Source organism: Mytilus edulis, chromosome 5 (assembly GCF_963676685.1).
Source record: "Mytilus edulis chromosome 5, xbMytEdul2.2, whole genome shotgun sequence".
NCBI lineage: Eukaryota > Metazoa > Mollusca > Bivalvia > Mytilida > Mytilidae > Mytilus > Mytilus edulis.
In genome coordinates, this window is record NC_092348.1 from 53,784,130 (window position 1) to 53,806,236 (window position 22,107).

A 22,107-nucleotide genomic window follows, 5' to 3' on the forward strand; every position below is an offset into this window, starting at 1 on the left:
GCTTTGCAAGACACAACTGTTTTGCTATTCAGGCAGGATTTTTGTCAATGTCTGATCAGTTTTGTTTACTAATGATAGATTTATTGATTATTGTTGATCATCTCAACAAATTGATTTCCTCGCTTGAGCCGGTACGGCGAAAAAGAAAATCCGGTACGGTGAAAGCAAGAAAAACAATCAAGTTGAGATTACCAATTATAATCAGTTTACCTTTGATGACGTTGTCAATTTCATTAGCAACGTCACGTGCCTCCTTAGTTTTTAGAGATAATTTTCGTTCTCAAGTGAGTAGCATGATATGAAAAATTATCACAAAAAAAGATCAAAGGAAAAATGCACAAATTATCAATAATATTGATTATTAAAAATGTGCCTCTTCCATTGTAATTAAAGTTCAATGACATGTGGAAGCAGTACATTACCTGATGTTCTATTTTTAAGTTCTTGTTTATGTGCATTAAAACAAATATATATGTATTCCCAGGCCAAATACAGGCCAGACACTCTTGACACAGTACAAATGTCACATTAGGGCTATTCCATTAAAATGTATGTGGGAGTGAAGGAAGTGACTTTTGAAATATTCCTACAATCAAGAACCATTTTATAGATAATTTTGCCTAAGGGTAATAGATGCATAATAAAAAAAAGACCCATGACCCAAATATAATAACTAAACATCCCTTCCTACCCTCAAACATACATTTTAATGGAATAGCCCTTACATTAAAGTCTTTGCAAAGTTTTCTCAATGCTCAAAATGCATGCTTTAATATTTTTAGGTATGACATTTTTGTTCTAGAGATAATTATGTGTGTTATTTCATTGTCACCCTTTCAGGCAGTTTGTTTATTAAATTGATGTTTATAGTGACATAACTGAATGAAACTTATCACTGAATTTGTACTTGCCATGAGCTACACAATGTGTGCCATAAGTGGAGCAGAATTTGTTTCATCTTGTCAAGCAGATGAAAACACTCACTGTTTTTATTTGGGATTTGTGTCTTTCATTTATTATAAATGATTTGTTTACTATTAACTTGTTGTTTTTTTTTCTTTTCATTTTTGCAAATATATTGTCAGTTTCTCTTTGACTTCTATGATGGTCTTCTTAATATTTTTCAAGCAGTCCACATAAATATTTTGCCCAATTCCTATAAAATGTCTTGCCAAATTATTGAACATATGCCTTGCAAAGTTTTTGAACATATGCTGTGGATTCATTTATTTTTGTAGAATTTTCATGGATATTTGGTTTCCTGGTGTTCCCAAAGTCTGCATTCAACCTTTATTTTTTTTTAACATTTTAATGTGTACCTGTAGTCCTCTTGTACTCAAGAAATCCACAAAAATGGTATCAAATGCATAATAATGAATCCACAGAATGTTTGTAAATCTTTTTTTGTTTCTGTTTTTAAGAAGGATTTTATAGTGAGAGCTTGCCTTTCATATCGTTTATTGAATAGATTTCATTTCTGAATATACAATAGCAATGTTGATTGTGATAAACTGTAACCATTATAATTGGTATCCTAATAATTCACAGAGTATTAAAGTAGAGTGTGCAAAATAGATCTACATTAATTTGAATCTCTGAAATTGTTTTACCATTTTAAGTTTATTTTGCTTGCTTCAAAAACATAAGAGTTCTTAGCAGTTCGATCATTGTCAATATATAAAACACTAAAATATTAGTCTGTGGCTCCTTTCATCTGTGCGTCCGTCTGTGCGTCCGTCGTTCAGGTTAAAGTTTTTAATCAAGGTAGTTTTTAATGAAGCTGAAGTCCAATCAACTTGAAACTTAATAGACTTGTTGCTTATGATATGATCTTTTTAATTTTGAAGCCAAATTAGACTTTTGACCCCAATTTCACAGTCCACTGAACATAGAAAATGAAAGTGGGAGTTTCAGGTTAAAGTTTTTGGTCAAGGTAGTTTTTGATAAAATTGAAGTCCAATCAACTTGAAACTTAGTACATATGTTCCCTATAGTATAATCTTTCTAATTTTAATTCCAAATTAGATTATTACCCAATTTCACAGTCCATGGAACATGGAAAAGGATAGTGCGAGTGGGGCATCCGTGTACTTTGGACACATTCTTGTTTTGAGAATGTTTTCTTTTTGCATGAGATAAAGGTTGTAGTACTATGAAAATATCTTGTGTATACTTTTTCAGCAGCATTAACAATTACCTTAGTATTGTGTATGTATGTTAACTACAATTTGCACATACCTTTCTACGACCAGCTGCATATAGGCCATGTCGAGAAGTCATTTTCATTTAATCTTGACATTATTTTAATGTTCCAATGTTAAGGTTAGGATTTCCTGATTAATATAGGGTCGGATATTTAGTATTTGGATTGGTGTTAAGGAGATTCGAATAATCAAGAACGATACAGACACCTCTTAAGTCTATTATTTTCATTTTTCAAGGAAAAAACATGCTTTGGATATCATCATTGTATTTGGTTTGCTGGCGCAATTTTATGACTAAGACGCCAAAGATTAAGATTGAAAACTTTAAATTATAAAAACAGCTGAAATAAATTGTGAGTCTACTTATGTTTTTCTATAATCAATAGATCTGAAAAAAATCATTCTTTTATTGGGTGATTTTGTATTGATATTGAACATCTGCAAACAATTTAAAAATCACCTTTATAACCTAACTAAATACTATATAAAAGTTCACTTAAATGATAAAACTTTTATTATAACCATTAATTTAAACTTTAATTGAAGACAATCACCAATAAATTTTACAATTTTAAAATGAGGAATCAAAACAATAAATAAAAAAACTTTCTGAAAAGTTTTGTGAGTATGCACAGTAAACACAACAGGTTATTTTATTTTCATACTTTTTGGAAGTGGAATTTTGTATTTTTCACAAGAATTGGCAATTCACTTCCCACCTACTTGAGTGTTGGTAAAAAAAAATCTTATCTGGACAACATTGCAGATGTTAGCTTTTCCTTATCTGTTGTTCATCTGACACAGTTCAAAACTTTGAAATAAAGTGTCCTTTTAAACCATTAGAACCCCAACTTATGCTGCAACCTTTTTTAAGATTCATCCTTTAAATTCAAATGACTTCCTCATCAAACCACATGGAACATTGCAAGTTCCTCCTATATATTGGTTACCTACATAAACTACATAAAAAAAAAGTACAATAGTCTTTTTTGGTGGTCCTTTTAATTTGATCGACAGTTTTGACTTTTCAACTCTTACACTATACTCACACTGTTATCAATCAAATGATTTCCTATTTGATTGAATGGTGGTGTTAAAATTTGATTGTAGATTTATTGCTGCAACTCATAAAAATCATTCTGTAATTATACAAAAGTTAATATGCTAGATACTAATTGGAAGTGTGTTAAGAAGATTAAAGCTGAACATTTTCTCCTTGACAATGATAAGCCAATACACACTTTATCGACATGTTGCATGTATTCCTCTGGGTACCAATTGCACACCTTTAAAGCAGGTTTGTTCCTATACTGACATGAATCACAGTGTTTTGGCAAACTCAGTGAAGACCCATCTTAATTCTATATAATTGAAAAAAAATCCAATAACCTTAAAATTTCCTAAAGAAACTGATTTAAATAAATTAAAAAAACTGCAATAAATGTCATTTCCTAGACTGATAAATATTTCAGTTTTACAAATGAACTTTTTGCACCATCGTATGGTGTTCATATACACGTGTGTTTGTAAATTTTAGTGTTGTTTCTTGATTTTAATGAATGTGATGTTAATAACTGGTAAATTATAAGTCATTGATCGATTTCGTTACCACACTGTTGAGGAGTTTACTGTTATGAGCATCACACGATGGCAGACCTATTAAAAAAGTAATATGTTCTTAAATAAACTTAAGGTGGTGATAGTATCTATAAATGGGTAAACATATAACACTATACACGTCATTGTTTCATACCTGTTATTTTTTACCCATTTTTTTTTTCGATCATTTATTGCTAGCAATTCATGTGACTATACTTCTATCCTGATAAAGGACTTTCGTGCAAGCTTAGTACAACAAAGGTACATATGCATAGTCAACTTTCCAGTAACCAATGACATAAGATAAATTTGTTATTGACCTTTTCAAGTTTATTTATAATCTCCACAAAACATGTCTTTGATTCTACTTGAAATGCGTTGAGAATGTATGTAATAATTAGGTTGACAATTTGATGTATTATGTGTACTGAAAACAATAGAGAAACTTTCCCAGGCACTTATGTAATGTTTGGCGTTATCCTGAGATTGTTCTCAGCCATCCTTCATACTTCATCCTTGATTATGATGAAAGTGATTATATCCCGCTTTTTGTTTGTACATCAGATCAGATAATGTAGATAGTTCCTGTCATGATTCACAGCAGACGATGAAACATATGGAATCATTCACCTAAATTTCCTGTGAATGATGGAGTCACCATTGCAGAAACTTAGCTCTATCTGATATATCCATGCATCATATTTTAATTGACCTGTTTTCACTTTTTGTCAGATACCACTGGGAATTTTTTTTATCGAATGTTCAGTGCACTTTCTTTTCTCTTATGACTTCAGTTTTGTGAAATGAACAAAATCGATAAATTAATTCCACCATTTTACTTTCATTCAAAACAAAATAATCAAAGTTAAGTCTAAAAAATGTATATCTGCTGTCTCTTTTACACCAGGTTTAATCCACCATTTTCTACATAAGAAAAGTCAGGAATATGACATTTGTTATCCATTCGTTGATGTGTTCGAGCTTTTGGTGTTACCATTTGGTTAAATCAAATCAAATCAAATCAAATCAAATATTTTATTGTCGTATAAACTTTACAGTTTGTGACCAACATATATTAACACAATAAACAAACATGTATACATACATATCAAACATACACAATAAAATCAGCATCAAAACAACAAACAAGCTGTTAAGAGTTCCCTGGCCTCAGTTCTAATGACTCAGTTTTCAAGAAGGATCCTAACTTATTTGTTTGTAGAGTCGATGATGGATTTAGCAAACAATGATTTTTTTTTCTTCCGTTAAATTATTAAAGTTATTATTTTTGTCGAGCCTGCAACTTTTGTTGCAGAAAGCTCGACATAGGGATAGTGATCCGGCGGCGGCGGCTACGGCGGCTCCGGCGGCGGCGGTGTTAGCTAACTTCTTAAAAGCTTTATATTTTAGAAGGTGGAAGACCTGGATGCTTCATACTTTGTATATAGATGCCTCATGTTGCGAAGTTTCCGTCAGTCACATGTCCAATGTCCTTGACTTCATTTTCATGGTTCAGTAACCACTTGAAAAAAAAGTTCAAATTATTTGTAATGTTGAATTCTCTCTTATTATAAGTAATAGGATAACTATATTTCATATGTGCGTACCATGCAAGGTCCTCATGTCTGTCAGACAGATTTCACTTGACCTCGACCTCATTTCATGGATCAGTGTACAAGGTTAAGTTTTGGTGGTCAAGTCCATATCTCAGATACTATAAGCAATAGGGCTAGTATATTCGGTGTATGGAAGGACTGTAAGGTGTACATGTCCAACTGGCAGGTGTCATCTGACCTTGACCTCATTTTCATGGTTCAGTTGTTATAGTTAAATTTTTGTGTTTTGGTCTGTTTTTCTCATACTATATGCAATAGGTTTACTATATTTGTTGTATGGAATGATTGTAAGGTGTACATGTCTAGCGGGCAGATGTCATGTGACCTTGACCTCATTTTCATGGTTCAGTGGTCAATGTTAAGTTTTTGAGTTTTGGTCTTTTTATCTAATACTATATGCTATAGGTCAACTTTATTTGGTGTATGGAAATATTTTATGATCTTTATGTCAGACGCGCAGGTTTTATTTGACCGTGACCTCATTTTCACAGTTCATTGCACTGTGTAAAGTTTTTGTGTTTTGGTCTATTTTTCTTAAACTATAAGTAATAGGTCAACTATGTATGTTGTATAGAAGCATTGTTAGCTGTACATGTCTGCCTGGCATGGTTCATCTGACCTTGACCTCATTTTCAAGGTTCATTAGTCTTTGTTTAGTTATCTTGGTTAATGTTAAGTTTATGTGACGGTTGTTATGAAGCTTAACTTTATACTTAGGACTATCAACAGAATAGCAATGATTAGTATAGAAGGCGAGACATTTCAGCATGTGCACTCTTGTTTAAAAAGACTATCCGTTTTTGAATTTTCGTCGGATTTCAGTATTTTTTGAATTTTACTTTTCAAGTTTACATCCAATTTTGTTTAATCTTGGTCTGAAACCTGACATGATTCCCATTCTATAGTTCTTATCATGCTCGCTGTAAGTGCTTAAAGGACATTGCAAACTTTACATCAGTGGCGAAATATATAAAGGGCACTTATTTACAAAAGAAGACATTTCAGCTCCTTTTAATTTGTTGCATTTTGTTTGTTTATTTTTGTTTGAAAGTTGTTGTTTGTTGTATATTTTTTTACAGCGTTTGTTTTGTTTTGGTATTTTAATGTACACGGTAGTCAGAGCATTCAAGTACATTGACCTTCAAGAGTAATAAGTTTTGGGGAAACAAATGGGATTCTTTCAGATTTCTTGGCCGATCTTTAATTAAGACACTGCTTTATAAACAGGCACAAAATTAGATAAAGTTAAGTGTTCGAATTATTTGTAATTTCCACGATTTTGTCAGCGTTACTGCAAAGGCATTGACGGAAGTATTAGGGTATACAGTGTCTGTCCGTCCGTCGTCAACATATTTCCTAAAAACTTTAATGACGTTTTAGATTTTACGTTTCCAAATAACGCCGTTTAAATCATTAAAAAAGTGGGATTTTGCAGTTTTTGGACAATTACTCAAACATGCTTTGAAAAGTTATCGTGAAACTTTGGTGAGATTGTTTATATCAATTGACGTTTTTCTCTGACTGTTAATGACTTCTTTTCACTAAATCCATTGAATGTTGAATGTGTACCAGTGATTGATATTTTAGTCTCCGATACATTATTTTTTTCATTAGTTGTTATTGACTTAAGTTTGAACTAGCTGTCAGTAACGCGGGTACTCTCAGATCTGTACTAAGTGTCTATTTGTTATTGGGTTGTATAAATACCCGTCCACGTCCACTCTGTGTTTTTTTTTAGATGTATTTCTATTTGTAACCATCTGATGATGAGTTAAGTCTTATTTGACTGATTTTTATAATTTGCTCCTATGATGTACTGTTATACCACTGTCCCATGTTAGAGAGAGGATTGAGCGCTCACAAAAATGTTAACCCCGCCACATTATTTATGTACCTGTCCAAAGTCAGGAGCCTGTAGTTAAGTATTTCTGAAATGACATTGAGGAGTTATGGAACTTTATTTTTTTAAAGAGACGCCGGTGCGTATTATATTATGTCCACGGTCATGGCGCAACTCTTAATTATCGTATGGCACTTTGTAGGTAACTAAGTTTTGCTGACAATACCAAAACTCTACGGGTTGCAGTCCAAGGGAAATCTGGAAAATTCTTATTTGTTTCACAGTACTTTCTCAAGGAACAATGCAATCTAATATAGATAACACTGGTGCTGATGCGGCGTTAAATTTTCAAAAGTCTATATTTGAAAAACAACTAAGAATTTTCCTGATTGTTTTTTGTCGAGCCTGCGACTTTGTCGCAGAAAGCTCGAAATAGGGATATTGATCCGCTAACTTCTTAAAATCTTAATATTTCAGAAGGTAGACAGAGACTTTGATGCTTCATACTTTGTATATATATGCCTTATGTTACGAAGTTTCCGTCAGTCACATGTCCAATGTCCTTGACCTCATTTTCATGGTTCAGTGACTACTTGAAAAAAAAAGATTTTTTGTAATGTTAAATTCTTTCTTATTGTAAGTTATAGCAAAACTTTATTTGGTGTGTGCGTACCTTGCAAGGTCTTCATGCTCGTCAGGCAGTTTTCACTTGACCTTGAATTCATTTCATAGATCAGCGCACAAGGTTAAGTTTGGGTGATTAAGTCCATACCTCAGATACTATAAACAATAGGTCTAGTAAATGTATATTCGGTGTATGGAAGGACTGTAAGGTGTACATTTTCAACTGGCAGGTGTCATCTGACCTTGAACTCATTTTCATGGTTCATTGGTCAAAGTAAAGTTTTTGTGTTTTGGTCTGTTTTTATATACTATATGCAATTGGTCACCTATTATTGGTGTATGGAAATATTTTATGATCTATATGTCAGTCGTGCAGGTTTTATTTGACCTTCGCCTCATTTTACGGTTTATTGCTCCGTGTTAAGTTTTCGTGTTTTGGGCTGTTTTTATTTAAGCAATAGGTAAACCATATTTGTTGTATGAATGAATTGTTAGTTGTACATGTCTGCCTGGCATGGTTCATCTGAGCTTGACCTCATTTTCATGGTTCATTGGTCAATGTTTAGTCTTCTTAGTTAATGTTAAGTTTATGTGATTGTTGTAAAAAAGCTTTATATTTAGGACTATCAATAGTATATCAATGATTAGAAAAGAAGGCGAGACATTTCAGCGTGGGCACTCTTGCAGTTCAACAAACATAAACGTATATATACAGCTATTTTTAACAGAAAGTATATTATGTATATCTTGGAATTTGCAGTATTCTTATCTTGAAGACCTGTTATATGGAATATGTAAATTCCACTTGTTTACACATTGCGTAACACATAAGAAATAGTGTGTATTCTCTATCTTATTTCCAAGCATATTGAATCTTATTTCCAAACATACTGAAACTTGATGCCGTTTAATGATGGCATTAGCTATAGATTCCTTGACATTTGTTAAAAAAGGTTTTAGATCGATATTATTTAGAAGCTCCGAATTGCAATCGTTTTTTAATAAATTCATGAAGTATCATATAGCAATTTTTGTATTGTTTAAACTTCGCAGTAAATGTTTTCGCAAAAAAAATTAAGTGTATCCCTTTTCAATACAAACAAAGTTGACAACAATGCTTGTACAATCAAGTTCCTCTCCGTCTTATTGTAAGCTAACTACACCAGACTAAATCTCTCTTTCGTTGAATTACTTATCTCAGGAACAGAGTTCAATCTGAAGAACGAAGAGATTACTGATAAAATCAGAAATAAGACGAATTAATAGCTTGTTAATGGATCATGCCATTGAATTCTTCGGTGTCATGTCGACAGAATTACACCTGTTGGAGAGGTTTAACTATAGTATCCACCTGACCCCTCGTTATCTCGAATTGGTCATACTGTTTTACGTGGTAAAGGCATAATCTCAGCTTCCTTTACGGATTAAGCTGAAATATCATACGATTCTATAGTGCATAAATCCGGTACTTTTATAGTGGAGGGTAGGGTTTTTAAAGTTTGCTTTGAACTATGTATAGGAGCCGATTTTTCAGCTATTGCTATACCGGTCGTAATTTGGACTCCGAACATCTTTTCCGGTCGATTTTTTGTACGTAAACGAACTTAAAGAATTTGCTGCACGAATCAAATTAAAATCATAGTGTTATTTTTCTAATTGCGAAAAGGGTCTTATTTCGTAGATTTTCCAAAAAAAACCAACATGTGTCTTGGAACCTGTGCTTCTCATTAGCTATCTTCTAATAAATCGAAAAATTTAGGACGGAATTTTCATATTTTTAATTCAAGTCGCGATGAAATGTTTCAATAAATTGAAGTGACAAGCATGCAAACAGATATAGAACTATAAGAAAATTGATTATGCCTGATGGGGATCTGGCTATTTTATATGCTAGTTCTAAGGTCCTGTTTTTGTTATAAACTATTTTTTAACTTTTTTTCTGTTATAATGCATCCTTGGCTTTCAATAGTTCTGATTTAAGCATTTCCGGTCAAGGTAAATCCAGAGAGCGCTTACGGCGCGTACAATTTATAAAGTGTCGTTTTCATTTTTGTCGAGCCTTCGACTTTAGTCGAAAAAGCGAGACTAAGCGATCCTACATTCCGTCGTCGGCGGCGGCGTCCACAAATATTCACATTGTGGTTAAAAATTTTAAAATTTTAATAACTTTCTTAAACTATCCTGGATTTCTACCAAACTTGAACAGAAGCTTGTTTATGATCATAAGATAGTATCCAGAAGTAAATTTTACAAAAATAAAATTCTATTTTTTTTTCCCAATTTTACTTTTAAATGAACTTAGGTTTTCTGCCGGGAAATATTACATTCACTCTGTTGTTAAAGTTTTTAAAATTTTAATAATTTTCTTAAACTATCCTGGGTTGGTACCAAACTTAGACAGAAGCTTGATTATGATCATCGGATAGTATCCAGAAGTAAATTTTGTAAAAAAATTAATCCATTCAGTTTCCGTATTTTACTTTTAAATGGACTTAGATTTTCTGCCAGGAAACAACACATTCACTCAGTGGTTAAACTTTTTTTTAAATTTTAATCACTTTTTTGGATTGGTACCAAACTTGGACAGAAGCTTGTTTATGACCAAAAGCTAATATCTAGAAGGAAATTTAGTTTTCTTCCAGTTAACATTACATTCAGTCTGCAGTTAAAGTTTTTAAATATTTATTAGATTCATAAACTATCCTAGATTTTTACCAAACTTGGACAGACGCTTCTTACAATCAAAAGATAGTATCAACAGGAATATTTTATTGATTTATTTCCTCATTTTATTGAGCCTGCAATAAACAGAAAGAGTGTAGGCGACAGAAAGAGTGTAGGCGAGACACTGGGTTCCGCGGAACCCTTTATTGTTTTGGAGGTAATAATGCCTTAGCTTGCAATTCATTTATTCAACCTCATTTGAAACCGTTTTCATACGACTTTCAATTCGATCCCTAGCTTAAAATGGAGTACACATGCATGTGTTTAAAAAACAATGTCAGCATTAAATGGTGAAACAAAGGTATCTGCCCACAATAATATGATAGTTTTGGAGGTCATCTATATGGTGTTAAAAATTACTGGAACACAAGAAATGCTGTAGCATTTTTATGCATACATGCATTTGTTAATTGAGGACTCTCGGTGGTCAAATGGTCTTGGTAGTTCATCTATACTGTACCAAAAGGCTTTAAAGTCAATAAAATCCAAGTATTCTGAAGTTTTTACACACAAATAGTGTATTTATCTTTAGTTGTAGTGACACTTGAAGATACAAACACTCAAGGTTATGTAATATCGTATTTTGTAGTACGGTGAGCACATGTTATATTTTACAAGGAATGGGGATGCTGTTATATCGCTTAATAAACAAAACACATCATTTTCTAATCGAATTTATGTGTTTAAAGTACAAAACCGGCAATGGCATTACCTCATTAAAACAGATTCAAGTAAATTGGAATACTGGTAGTTATAGAAACCGCAAGTCGCTCTGTGTCGTTTATCAGTTGAACTGTCTCCTGAAATTTGCTATAACAGCAATATTTAATCAGAAACAGAGGGTACACGAAAATTGACATCTACACATGCAGAAAAGACAGATATGCCATTCATTTTGAAGAGCTTAGATTTTTCTCCATGCATATGTGTATATTTTGCCTATCCGATGTTTATATGAGGACAAAGTTCAGATAAATACAAAATACTATTGATCTTTTTAATCATAGAACTTTTTATGAAACACAGGCCTTTAGTATCCCATGCATCTGATCATCAGTATTATTTTAACCCAACTCCAGAGAGAAAAAAACAACAACAGTAAACGGTAATTCAAATTTTAGTTTATTGTTATTTCCGAAAAAGTAACCTGTTAAGAGTGTTGTATTCTCCAACCATATACATAGATATATATGTTTTTCCATTCCGAACATGACTACGTATTTATACCAATATTTCAGTCAAACGGATACTCTTCCTGTCTGTATTGGTTTTACTATTGAACGGGATGTTTCTTTTATTTGCACTATGTTTTGTTTAGAATTGGAAAAGGATTATTTAGATGAAAAAGGAAAAGATATCGGCATCTCTAAATGCTTTCCGTTACAGCACCCGTCAATTCTACCATACGAGTAACTTTAAAGCAAATTTTGAAATAAATTTTGGAAAGGCCACATGTAGAAATTGTTACGCCATAATGTAAAATGACCAGATTTTAGGTAAACGTTAGAAATGCATTGCCCAAATGCGTTTCAATGGAAATGTTTTACTGTATTTAGTCTAAATATGAAATCATCTTTAAATCAAAGTTCAAATCCAAGATGGATACCAAACATTTGTATTCGAAACACATGCATATTATACTATACTTCGTCTGAAAGTTATATCAGAGGAAACAATTACGCGCATCGTAAAAATCAGTAACTACGATTTCTTAAATTTATAACTGGCACCTTCATAGCCTTGAAAGTAATTTGTCGGGTTCATAATATAGTGGTTTGAGACTGAGTAGACTCTTCCCTAATATTTGTAGCAATTAAAAATATAATGAGTTTTAATTTAAGTAAGACAATTTGTTAACTTCCTTAGGAAAAGTATACCTTAGATGGATTTTGGTATTATTCTTGTTTAAAATGTCCCTTTTTTGTCATGTAGCTCCTCAACTGTTTCGGTTCTTATACAAAATCAAGTAAGTGATTTTTTCCCATTAGGTATTGGAGTCAAACAAGGTGACAACCTCAGTCCGAATTTATTCAAGATATTCATAAATGATTTGCCCAGATATTTGTCAGATACTAGAGACCCAGTTAATGTCAATGACAAAGATCTACATTGTTTAATGTATGCTGATGATATTGTTTTATTATCTACATCAGCTGAAGGACTACGAGAAAAGCTGGGAATGCTTGATAAATTTTGCAAAGATTGGTGTCTCAATGTGAATACTAATAAGACAAAGGTGCTGATTTTCAACAAGGCAGGCAGACATGTAAAACAGATATTCACATTTCAGAATATAAATCTGGAATGTGTTTCAAAATACAAATACCTAGGTTTATATTTAAGCTCATCTGGTTCATTCAGTTATGCTCAAAATGAACTATACAAAAAATCCCTGAAAGCTCATTTCAAATTAAGGAAAGATCTTTTATCACTTAATCCTGATGTAAAAACAAGTATTCATGTTTTTGACCACACTGTAAAACCTATTTTATTATATGGTAGCGAAATATGGGGGATGTTTAACTCTCTTTCCTCTAAATGTAAGAAGGAAGATATATCTTTTGAAAAATTATATTCAGGTTTACCCTGTGAGAAACTTCATATAAAATTTTGTAAATTTATACTTGGGGTACACAAGAAAACAACAAATGCTGCAGTGTTATCTGAACTTGGAAGATTTCCAATATATTTTAATATTATAAAAGGAATGTTATTGTACTGGTATAGATTAGAGAATTTAGGTAATAATTTTCCTCTATTAAAAGAGGCATATACACAATCAAAGACACTACATCACATGAATATAACATCATGGTATGGTTCAATAAATGTTGTTTTTAAAATACTTGGTATTGACTATACAAATGCCATAAATGCTCCATTTTGTGAATCCTTATACAAATTTAAGAAATATATACAAACCAAGCTATCAATATTGTTTATTAGCTGTTGGAAAAAACAAATAGATAAATTTTCAGACAGTAAACTGAAAACCTACCTTTTATATAAAACAAATTTTGGTTTTGAAAAATATCTAACATTGATCAAGAATTTTGAACTTAGAAGAAGTTTTACTAAATTACGTGTATCTTCTCATAGATTACAAATAGAATTAGGTAGATATCAGGGTATTCCCCGAATTAACAGAATATGTAATAAATGTTCTTCCAATACTGTCGAAGATGAGGCTCATTTTCTATTTGATTGTAACAAATTTGAGGATGATAGAAATTGTATGTTAGCTAGTATTGCACAATATAATTCTTATTTTAATCATATGAACAGTCAAAGCAAAATTATCTGGTTATTTAGTGTAGAAAATGTTGAGTTACTTAAAATAATATGTAATTTTATATACAAACATCTTCCTTAGTGAAGATTAGTTAAAGGAAATCTATGTGTGTATATACATTTGATTGGACATAGAAAATTATATTCATCTGAATATCACAAACATACTAGCCGATTAAAGAAAAAAAAATAATTGTTAAGATATATTATTTATTCAAATGTTCTCTTATATCCTTGAGGCATCGTCCCCTGGTATCAACTGCATTCAAGTTACCTATGATGCTTCCTTGTTTGCTTTTGATACAGGTAGGAAAGAGACATTTACACACATTTTACATGCCTATGGCCCATAAGGTATCGTCCCCTGGTGTCAGCTGCCTTTAGGAAACCATAATGCTTTCCTATTTGCTGCTGACACAGGATGAGTCATGGACATGTTTAATTTCTACTTTCTTTTTGGCTAATTATTATATATTTAATTGATCCAACTTTTTGTGTACTATACATATGTGGATATCTATTTTTCTTTTTTTTTTTCTTTTTGGGCTGCTTGTTTGTTATCTATATCAACCACACTTGTAATAAAATGCATTAGTATTAAAAAAAACCAACATACTATAGATTCTTTATCTACGTATTCTTTAAGAACTTAAATAGTTCTCGTTTATCTTTTTTTTTTTTTTTTTATCTCATTGTTTGTATTGTATTATGAAAAAATTATTGATGTTGTAATGTTTATGCCCTTTGGGGCCCATAATTGGAAATAAAAATATCTTATCTTATCTATCTTATCTATCTTATACATCCGAATTGGCTTTCAAATACTAGTAGTCACATTCGAGCGTTTTTAGAAGAAGATGAATCTAGAAAAGCGCTTCGGACACATATGAAATTTATAAAGTGTTGATTTGATTTTTTAATAAACCTTTTTTTGTTTGATATCCTGTAAATTTCGGAATTGTGGTATTAATGTTCCGGACCACATGAGTATTTGGACCATACGCGAATGGTCATGACTATATGGGTATATACTCATATGGTCCGACCGTACGCGTATGGTCAGGGTAATTAACAAGTTTACAGGTAATATATATGGAAGTGTTTAACGACCTTGACTGGCTATACAGCCCTCGCACGGTCGGCTCGGTGTCCGAAGGCGATTGGTGAGCTTTATCATATCTTGATGCCGTGGGTCAGGAACGGGTAGTAGAGGACGCCATACGTAGGCCGCCATCTTGGTTTTGGTAAGTTGTTTTTCTTTTGTTTACTATTTTGATGTTGGTTTACTACACAACGCCTGCTTTCAGGGCTACGCGCGTTATTCAGTGTGCACCAAATTTTTTCTTCATAGACATAAAAAATATTACAGTCATTCCTTAAATAAAAAAAAATAAGCAGTTTCGTGCATTTAATTTTACTCACTAGTAGTCACTATGGTAAATACATTTTATACATATAGTCATTACCGACTTGTTGTTACCGGAGTGCATGGCAATATGTCGACTTAGGTAGATATTTCCATAATTTCTTGTATAATTAATGACTGTTATGGAATTTCTCGAGACCTCAGTATCACTGCACGCAGCGGGTAAGAAGGCTAGATTTTCGCTCGAATGCAAATGGTACATAACTGCAAAGGATCGTGCACAACCAAGACGTGCAGATGCAGAAAAATTATGACGGTACCGTGTGGAAGTAAATGCCATCCTAAGCGAAAATTTAAGAATACTATTCGCGATGAAAACTAACTTTGGCATCAATATTTGACATTTATATAGCCTTTGAATTATAAAATTAATCACATTTTCATGTCGAGTAAACATTATTGTTTTTTTTTTTAGATAAAGTTTATTAATATTTGAAAAATACCTATATGGTCCAAATACTCATATGTTCCGGCCCGTTAATAACCAAACCAGTATATATACTCATATGGTCCGACCATATGAGTATACGCATATGGGCATGACCATACGCGTATGGTCCAAATACTCATATGGTCCGGAACAGTAACACGTTATATATGAAAGACAGAGGAATTTTCAAAATTTGAAACCACGGCAAAATGCCTTAAACACATAAGAAACAAGGTAGCACTATCAACAGTATAAAAAACAAACGGACTATAGAACAACTTAAAATTGCTGACTTTCACCTTTGTAATCATGGTATTTCTTTTGCGGTTTTGATATTGCGGGGACGATAATTATTATGGATTGAAAATGAAAAGTTAAATATGTACTCTGTGACCAGTAGATTTATGTAATTGTACTTAAATCCAGGATGTTTAACACTTGGTTCCATGTCCTTATATCAGTCTAGATAAAATGTCCAATCTCTCTCTCTATTCTCAGCATTGATTAACCAAACCAAATTCATTAATTAATGCAAGGAATTTCAGATACACCATTCCTTGATAAATGTAACCTGTTATATTTCATTCATAAAGTTTTGAGAAATTTTTGACACTGATAACGTTTTACATATTGCAACCATTTGGTAAACTGATGTTAAGGAGATTAATTGCTATGAAGTGTGACCTCATATTTAAAGTAGTAAACACACTCGCGTGCGCCTGTCACACTCATTCAGTTCCTCTGTAACTCAAACCTGTGCGTGTGCTTGTCGGTGGCTGTATGGTAATTTGAGGAGACTTGCAAGCCATCCCTCCGAAGAGAATCAGAATGATAAGATGAACTGACGGGAGAGGTTGTGACACTTGTCTGATTGTGCTTGTTTTAGTATTGTGTCTGTGTCTATGTTTAAAGATGCCGAAGTCTTTTTTATTTACCAACAAAAGATTTACAGCTTACAAACAACAATATGGAAGTGGGACAATTGACAACTCTTTTGAAGGTAAGATCGAAATTTAATCAGGTTAATTAAATACATTTTCTCGTAATAGAAAAATCTCTGAAATCAAGGATTTGTCAAGTATTAACTACACGTGCTATAGAAAATTTTCCTGCAATTTAAAAAAAATCTAAAGTTCTGCACAAATTCCTTCAAAATGTGTATTTCAAACATATTTTGCATAGTTTATCATTTGAAAGTTATTAGATTTATTTTTTGTTCCTACTGTATTTTTGAGATTAAAAACACTTCAACTTAAGGATACATGCACTCCATATTAAATTGGGAAAATTATTTTACATGCTTTCTCTTGTGTCCGAATGCTGTTTTTTTTAAATTTATTTGTCAGTGTGGAAAAGCACTTATCATCCTTAGTTCATCAAAGATGTACGTAGTAAAAACACTTCTTTTGCAACTTGTTAAATAAACACTTGTCCAGTTTCCGACTTTTCTCTTTGTTCACAAATCGATCACGTGGTCGTGTCATTCATAGTTTGTTTACTCTGCCGTAAGTAGTACCGTATGGAATCAATTTCCAGCAGGAAGCCTTGGTCTGTTAATTATACAAATTATCAGCCTCAATGCTTTTTACTGATTATCTAACCAAACTTTTCAAATTAACACCTTTATGTGGTTTTTATTCCTTAGATAAGTGCAACGACTTTACCAGTAAAAAGAGTAATCGGCTTATTTTTCACAACAGATCAATAAAGGAAATGAAGGGATAGGGATAGTTTTGAGAGTTATATCCTCTGAAGCAAGTTACCCATTTTCAAAAAAAAGAAAAAAAAAGTGATAAATTATGAAGAAAGAAAAGTCTAAAAAAAACACATTGCACATTGACGGTACTGTATATTTTTTAAATAATTTTACTGCACCAGATGAATTACAACTGAAGCTTGTATAAAATCACAACTTCAAAAAATAAATTAAAAAAAGGAAATGATATCTGTTCAGTGTTAGACCTGTTTTTGCAACCATTATTAATTATGTGTTAATGCAAGGATAATGAATTATACTTGTTTTTTTACGTTGTTTTGGGTGCCACAAGTGGAGCAGAAACTGCTCTCCCATTGCGGAGCATTTAAGTTCACCCCCGTTTTTTATTAGGTTCGGGTAGCTTAGTCTTTTGATTTTTGAAATGTAATGTTTGCTATCGTATCTTGTTTATTATCCTCTCGTTTTTATTTTTCCATGGTATTGCCCGTGTCTGTCTATTGGACTTAATATGAGTTTTGATATCTTCTCTTTTTTTGTAGCATGCACGATGCTCCTAAAAAGTTTTTAGTTATTTTTTGCCACAGAAAAACAGTATGCTATTTTAAAGTGTACCAAGAGCAAGTAGTTGCATTGTTGATAAACAATTTGATATGATGATCATGATAATATGATGGAATGTTTAAGTGTGCATGTGTATAATGTGTATATGATCCATCAACAATCCCATGAAACGGCGAAAACTGACAACAATATGAAAACATACGTCTTTTATATTATTATAATTGTTTAATTTTCTTTCTATTTAAATTTTCTAAAATTATCAGTTATTTAAAGGGTTTTAATATCTCATTTTCCCTTTTTCATTCGAGTTTGTCTTTCGATAGGAGACGCGAAAAAACCTTTTAATTTTTTTCGGAGTCTGTATAGCTACTAAATACAGTATAAATTGTCCTGTTTTGGGTCTTTTTGAAGTTTCATGTTTGTATCTACGAAACGCGAGTCTGTCGTTCAAACTTGTGAATCGGTATCTTTGATGATTTTTGTGTACTCTTTCGAAAAAAACCAACTGAATGCATTAAATGTAATGTATAAAACGATTTAAGACGAATAATCTTTAGTATTGATGTATACCGACACTGCATTAGTATTTGATCTGTATGAACACTTTAGAATGGGTTTGCTCATTACTAAATCCTGCCTTTTTCACTGTAATTTTTTCCAACTTCCCACTTCATTGTAATTATTTCCCAGATCCCACTTTTTCTTATCACCCATATCCCACTCCCCATTTGTTTAACCCCTATATCCCCAAATTGTGTCAATCCCTTTAAACAGAAGAAAACGGACTAAAAGATTCTCCCGTTGAAAATGACAATAAGTCATTCCCTCCCACCAAAAATATAAGAGTTGGTGGCGTTATCTATTGCTCTGGATGGTTCCAGTAATTTCACACCTTCATTTTTTATTGTAGGAGTTTCGAAACAAGAATCAACTCATAACACTAACCAGAATGAGACAGTTAACATAATCAACGAAGAACACACTGTCATGCATGTACCGCTGTTACAGACAGACGAAACATGGGAAACATCAAGCTACAATAGTAATGCTAATTCGAATACAGTCAGAACGGAGGTCACGAGGAAAGAGTATACTTTACCAATTATAAAGCAAAAAGAGAGATTTCGTACTTTTGAAACAACTCAGTTCAGCTCCACACCACAACAAGCGCACTATTCTTTCGAAACGAATTGTGACACATATGAAAACAGACAGGATGATGGGCACCAACGTACTATTTCAGAAAACTTTTTTAAACAGACAAAACAATACGATGTCTCTGACGGCGAAAGTGATAGCGGGATATCATTGATTAGCGATGATAGCCGTCACGGATATTCACCAAAATCTGATTACGCATACCACTGCTCGGAACACCTTTCGCTTTTATTCGACTTCTTTAGTCCAAGAAAACCTGTTGTTCGAGAAACAGTTGTTGAAGAACATCAAGAAGTTCGAAGAGCATTGGACTTTAGTATGCCAAACTACCAAACGTCAACATTAAGAAACACAGAATCCCAAGATGAAAAAGCACAATTTATTGAGACAGAAGAAATGTTTGCCTGCGCAGATTGCGGAAAACGTTACAGTACATCGAGCAATCTTGCCCGACATCGCCAAACACACCGTAGTTCCGCCGACAAGAAAGCCCGACAATGTCCACACTGCGACAAGGTTTACGTGTCTATGCCAGCTTTTAGCATGCATGTCCGAACACACAATCAAGGTTGCGAATGTCCATATTGTGGTAAGAAGTTTAGTCGACCTTGGTTGCTGCAGGGTCATATTCGTACCCATACGGGAGAGAAACCCTTTTCTTGTCCACAGTGCTCTAAATGTTTCGCCGACAAGTCTAATTTGCGTGCACATGTGCAGACACATTCAACAGAAAAGCCTTACGAGTGTGGGCGCTGCGGAAAAGCTTTTGCATTGAAGAGTTACTTGTATAAGCACGAAGAGTCGTCGTGTATGCGTGGACAGAGAAGTGTACACAAGAGAACAAGGAAAGGAATCGCGCTACAAGAACCAACAACGGTCATGTTTGTTGATGAACACGAAAGAAACTCTTGGTAAAATGATGATTTCAATAGCAGGCGACACCAGCAATAATTTGAGGACCAATTTAATATTATATTTTCTTCTTTTTTTCTATTCCGTAAAAATTGAACAACCAGACAGAAACATTCCACTCATTTTAAAATACATTTTTGTAAGCGACTTTCATCTTTCCTTTTAACTACATGTTTGATTATTTTAATAACTTGTTTTAGAAAGGATGCGACGGCGAGAAGTTCTTACATTCCTCTGTCGCAACACGTGTATTTTTATTGAAGTAGAAATACTTAATCATTTCATCACTAGCTCATACATTTTAATATATATGCAAAGCACATTTAAAATAGGATCAATCCTGTCTTTAAAAGGCACTACTAGTATCATAATATCATTTTAGGTATTTTTATACAAAAGAGTCAAACTCTTTGATTTTTTCTTGTGAAAGTGTGTGTTTTGTCCTGTGTGTATTTGACAAAAATCTGACGATTTACTTTAACTTCTTTTTAAAGTGTGTGTATTCAAAGTGTTTATAATGTTATAAAGATTTGAAAAAAAGTGAAAAGGTTCATCAAGCAAGACATGATATTTTATATAAGTACATCAAAGAAAAACGTGAAAAAACACATTGTGTGACATTATTTTACAGCAGCTAGAGTTTATTATTTAATTTATTTGTTTGTATTTTGTCCTTTTTATTTTAATTATTTATTTATTTATTGAGGTGTTTGTAGTTTTTTGTGGTTATACGTTATTTATTGCATGAAAGTGCTGAAGGCAGTACAGAATAGAATATACAGTTTGAACACATAAAATAAGTGCTGAATCAGTTCTTTGAACATTTTTAAAACATGTTTAATGAGAACGTTTAAGTGTAATTTAAAAAACAAATGCGTTATTTAATATTTATTTATTTATTTATTGTATGTTGTTTGCAGTGTTGTTTTCGTTTTTATGGGCAAGTATTTATTATTTTTATATATTGTTTTTGCCAACAAATTTTGAATTTTTATATTTTTATAAAATATGGTATTTTTACTGTCATTTTCAAAAGGTCTCGCAACAACTGTTTATACAGATCATCATTAACTTTTTTATCTCATGAAATTCATTTCATTTTTACCATCCAATACATTGTAGGGCAATTTTAACATGATTTTTTTGTGTCAATAAAGATTATGTAATTTTATAGGCGTAGAAGAGAGTGTAGCAAAATAATTAGTCTTAATGCTGTATTTTGTACAAAATTTTATACTTTTTCAAGATATTCTGACGATTTCAGAGAATAAATTTTTTTCATCATTTGATTATCAGAACTTTCACAATTTTTATCAAAGAATCCAAACTTTTTATATTTGGTATGTTTGTACTACTGGGTTACTGTCTTATTGACGTTTATCCCCACACTTGTTTTATTCATATTTTATAATTTTTCTATAATGAAGGTAAAAGAAATATATATATTACAACACGAAGGAGCTACGAGCAAAGCTTGAACTTTATTGGTTATATTTTATATAGTTTGACATTGCTTAAATAAAAAAAATAAACCTGCATTGAGTTCATGTTGGTCATAATCTATGAATCAGTTACAATTACCGAACAGAATATCACTGCATGTTTATATTTGCTAGGCTAAGTAGCATAGCAAATATGCTCATAGATTTAAGATGAGGTATGAGTTCCAATGAGACTACTCTCCATCCAAGTCACAATTTGTGAAAGTAAACCATTATAGGTAAAAAACTGGTCTTCCACACTGAACAACAAGCTATGAAAGACCACTGAATGACTAGTGTGAAACCTTTCAAAATAGAAAACAAACGGTCTAAACTATATAAAAAACGAGAAACACTAATGAACCACACCAACAAATGACAACTACTGAACATCAGCCTGCATGTTAGCAAAACAAGGAGTTAGTCGTCGCTAGCAATCTTTCAAAAAGACATTTGGTTGTGTTTTTGTCGTTGAGTAGCTAACTCATTATGAAATATCCGTTTACCCGATGTAAAGGGGGTGC

The 22,107-nt window shown here is 32.5% G+C and overlaps 1 protein-coding gene across 1 annotated transcript; it reads left to right on the top strand.

The window, feature by feature from the left end:
- The first annotated feature begins 16,419 nt into the window (after positions 1-16,419).
- LOC139523896 (zinc finger protein 177-like) lies at positions 16,420-21,640 on the top strand. The gene is made up of 2 exons (XM_071318271.1): positions 16,420-16,754; positions 18,943-21,640. Exons 1-2 carry the CDS (start codon positions 16,667-16,669, stop codon positions 20,103-20,105), a joined length of 1,251 nt encoding a protein of 416 aa, XP_071174372.1. The 5' UTR covers positions 16,420-16,666; the 3' UTR covers positions 20,106-21,640.
- Positions 21,641-22,107: the final 467 nt, after the last annotated feature.